Genomic DNA, 4,280 nt, shown 5'->3' with positions numbered 1-4,280 from the left:
CCTCAGCACCACATAAGCAAAAAGAAAAAAGCCGGAAGTGGCGCTGTGGCTCAAGTGGTAGAGCGCTAGCCTTGAGCTGAAGAGCTGAGGGATAGTGCCCAGGCCCAGAGTTCGGGCCCCACGACCGGACCCAAAAAAATAAATAAAATAAAAACGTGTGAAAGAAAAAAAAAATTTTTACGGTGAAAGAAAAAATTTCACTGTAAAACTATATGGTGTATGATGGTGGCAACTTCAAACACTGCATCAAGAGGCCACGGCTGAGTGATTCATATATTGCACCAAGACTTTTGTTTTGTCAGTGTGTGCTATGATGTCTACACAATGAGGAAATTAGCCAACAATGTATTTCTTGGAACACATATCATCACTAAGTGAAGCACAATTGCACAGTGACTTATCTTTTCAACATAAGTTTCACTTGTTACAGTTTAGACATGTCCAACAAAAAACAAACACAAGAGCTGGGAAGGTGGCTCAGTGGTAGAGCGCTTGCCTTGCATGCATGAGGTCCTGGGTTCGATTCCCCAGCACCACATAAGAGAAAAAGCCGGAAGAGACGCTGTGGCTCAAGTGGTAGAGTGCTAGCCTTGAGCTGAAGAGCTGAGGGACAGCGCCCAGGCCCAGAGTTCAGGCCTCACGACCAGACCCCAAAAAAAACAAACAAACAAATAAAAAAAAACAAGTACTGCAACAGTGGGTTGAGTACTTAATCCTGTGATATCAAATACTTGAGGTATTAGATTCAGTTTAGATCCTGGAACACCTTTTGGGCCCCTTCATAAAGGCCTGAGATACATACCACTTAAATACTTACCATGTAAATAGCCTCGTTAATGACAATATCTTTGACTTTGCCCATTTCTATGAAGGTGGTACTTTCTTTGCCAGAGGCATAATATGAAGTCATCTGGATGCCAAGGGAACCAATGATTAACAAAGTCTCTTGATCAATCTTCACAAAATGGAGGTAACCAAGTAGGCCTAAGAGGGTGATGAAGATGGCAGCAGAAAGGATCATGCTGTTCTGAAAAGAGCCAGATATGAGCATTAAGGTATTTGTGCTGTATGACAAGTCAACTAAACAATTCTGAAAAAGGTCTCTGGTTTGCTGTGAACTAAACTGAAGGTAACATGCATTGAAAAAGAAGAAACCACTTTTACTTGGGCAGGTTAAGTGCTGTGAAAGCATATAGTGAAATGTATACATACTACTAACAAGGAGACCTGGGTAGAGGCTCCAGCAAAATGTCTACCATCACACCAGTCTCAGACATTTTTCTTCCAAAATTGCAAATTAAGGTCTCAGATTTTTTTCCTCACATACTCTTTCACAGAACTTATGGCACAAAATCATAAGCCAAACAATTGTGACGTGCTTATTTAGCACAGTGGCAGATGCTACTGTTTGCCTCTTCCTAAATCACTTGGGATGAATCCTGATTGGCTCAGAAATAAGATGACACAACCCTAACCAATAAGATGTGGTGGTTGAAGGGTCTGCAGAAAAGACAAACTTCATCACATTGATGAAATGATGTGTTAAGGGCTTTAAAAACAACAACAACAAAAAAAAAAAAAAAAGCAGACGCTAAGGGCTGGTAATGTGGCTTAGTGGTAGAGAGCTTGCCTAGCATGCATGAAGCCCTGGGTTCAATTACTCAGTACTACATAAACAGAAAAAGCCAGAAGTGGTGCTGTGGCTCAAATGATAGAGTTCTAGCCTTGAACAAAAGCAGCTCAGGAACAGAAGGAAAAAAAAAAAAATGATGGCTAGGTTGAAGGTAGAACTCAGTGTTAGAGGGCTTGCCTAGCATGCACAAGGCCCTGGTTTTAGTTACACGTATGTGTATACAAACATGTAATGCATGTAATACACATATGTCCATGCATACATACACAAACAATGGTAGTTTTTTTTATTGTGAAAATACCATACAGAGGGGTTACAATTACATGGGCAAGGACAATGGTAGTTATTATGTATTCTCTTGAGTTAAGGTGTATTTACAACCTTTTAACATTTCTAAAGTTGAAATGTGTTATTTTATTGGTGTTTTTCTTGAGAAGCTGTTATTTAGAAGGTTTAACACAGAGAAAAAAAATCATCAATGACCCAGAATCCATAAAATTCAGTATTTCTGGGCATCATTTCTTGAAGCCAAGAGGTGTCTCATATTTTTTTCTTTAGTTTTTTTTTTTTTTTTTGTCGGTCATGGGGCTTGAACTCTGGGCTTGGGCGCTGTCCCTCAGCTCTTCAGCTCAAGGTGAGCGATCTACCACTTGAGCTACAGCACCACTTCCGGTTTTCTAGTGGTTTATTGGAGATAGGAGTCTCACGGTCTTTCCTGCCCAGGCTGGCTTTGAACCATGATCCTCAGATCTCAGCCTCCTGAGTAGCTAGGATTACAGGCGTGATCCACCAGGGCCCAGCTTCTTTAGTTTTTTTTTAGTATATATGTTTTATTGTAAAGACACTGTACAGAGGGGTTATGGTTATATGAGTAAGGTAATGAGTACATTTCCTATTGAGCATTGTTACCTCCTCTTTTGTTTTTCCCCTACCATCCCTTCCCTCACTACCTCCCCAACTCCTCCCTCTCCCCTCATTATTTTTTGTACTGACCAGAGAATCTCCTTGATCTAACTCTAGTCAGACTCCTCTAAGCCCTCTGGCCCACCACCTTGGTGCCTGTCATTGTTGGACCTGCACTGCCAGGTGTATATAGCAATAAACTTGCTGAATTAAAATGAGAATGAGAATCCCCACGCTGGGAATCTAATCACCTGACTTGCTGGGTTAGCTATACTATAATAAAATGTCGAAGACAGTTAACCTAAAAGCATTAATTCCATCTTTCAGGGATGTGCACATTGAGGCTCTGAGAAAATGGGAATGATTCTGGAAGATGAGCATAGAAACCACTCGTGTCAAAAATTTCCTGCCGGGTGCTGGTGGCTCAGGCCTGTAATCCTAGCTGAGATCTGGGGATAGCGGTTCGAAGCCAGCCCAGGCAGGAATTAACCCCTAGGAAATGGGAAGTGGGGCTCAAAGTGGTACAGTTCCCAGCTTGAACCCTGAGTTCAAGCCCCCACAACCCACAAAAAAAAAAGAAAATAGAAATATAAATAAAATTTCCCAATTTTTCTCGAGAGTTCGCTTGAAATTGGGAAAGGGGATTGAGAGGAGGGAAGAGTTAAACTGCCTCGAAAAGACAGATGAAGAAAAATACAAATGTGTCTATGCACACACACTTGTGGAAGCAAAAAAACAACAACAGAAATTAGTTTTTTTTTATACTTTGCTTATGCAGTGCTGAGGAATCGAACTCAGGGCCTCAGGCATGCAAAGCAAGCGCTCTACCACTGAGCCATCTTCCCAGCCCAAGTAATTAGTTTGTTGACTGAAAGCATACTCCTTAGAAATCTCAGTAGAAGCCGGGCTCTGAGAAAATGGGAATGATTCTGGAAGATGAGCATAGAAACCACTCGTGTGGTTTCTGGAAGGGTGTAGGTTCGTTCGCAGGGACAGGGTGGGGGAAGGAGGTGCTGGAGGGGCTGGAGGTGGACGGTGCACGAGCAGCTCTCCGGAGTCCTCTGGAGCGGGGCCGCGGCCCGCGGAGAGAACGCACGTCCAGGAGGGACACTTCTAACTCTAGAGCCAGGCGCTGACCCTCAACACCGCGAGGCCACGCCCCGGGCCCGGCGAAGCCACGCCCCCACCCCCGCAAGGCCACGCCCCCGGGCTCCACGGGGATGAGAGGCTCAGACCTGAGAACCTTCCAGAGCCCAGCCACCAGGGGCCGCCCGCCATTACCTCAAAGAGGCTGAAGAGCCCGTAGGCCACCAACCACACCGCGCAGGTGACAGCCGTGAGTGAGCGCAACGAGAGCCGAGGGCAGCTGAGGCAGAACTCCCGGCAGTACGGCGAGTAGTAACGACGCTGCAAGGCCAGGCGGCCGCCGCAAAGATCTGTGAAGCTCTTCTCGTCCTCCATGACCGGCCGGCTCCCGCCGTGCCCGTGCCGCTCTAGCCCACTCGCGATTCCCGCTCTAGTCTCGCTGGTTCCCGACCCGCTTCCGGAAGTGTGTAGGCCCCGCCCACACTGCGGGCTGCGCAGCCGCAGTTGCGCACCGAGCGCCGCGAACGCTGTTTGGGATTAGGGGATTAAGTTCTCCGGGCGCTCTTCTGGACCAGGGGCAATGATTATCTACTGAGATTTCTTTTTTTTTTTTTTTTGTCGGTCATGGGGCTTGAACTCTGGGCCTGGGCGCTGTCCC

General features: G+C 45.8%; 1 protein-coding gene across 3 annotated transcripts in view; it reads right to left on the bottom strand.

Moving 5' to 3' along the window:
• The window catches only part of Pigh (phosphatidylinositol glycan anchor biosynthesis, class H), a 12,294-nt gene extending 8,245 nt beyond the window's left edge, over positions 1-4,049 (bottom strand). For all 3 annotated transcript variants that reach the window (XM_013014524.1, XM_013014533.1, XM_013014541.1), the window contains exons 1-2: positions 3,818-4,049; positions 818-1,027 (exon numbers count right to left, since the gene is read on the bottom strand). In XM_013014524.1, the coding sequence (XP_012869978.1) occupies positions 818-1,027; positions 3,818-3,997 (390 nt within the window). In that variant the 5' untranslated portion in view covers positions 3,998-4,049. The remainder of the gene's footprint in view (positions 1-817; positions 1,028-3,817) is intronic.
• Positions 4,050-4,280: the final 231 nt, after the last annotated feature.

This window comes from Dipodomys ordii, unplaced genomic scaffold (assembly GCF_000151885.1).
Source record: "Dipodomys ordii isolate 6190 unplaced genomic scaffold, Dord_2.0 Scaffold2, whole genome shotgun sequence".
NCBI classification, from domain to species: Eukaryota; Metazoa; Chordata; class Mammalia; order Rodentia; family Heteromyidae; genus Dipodomys; species Dipodomys ordii.
The sequence above is the reverse complement of the archived record's forward strand: the minus strand, read 5'-3'. Positions and strand labels throughout refer to the sequence as shown.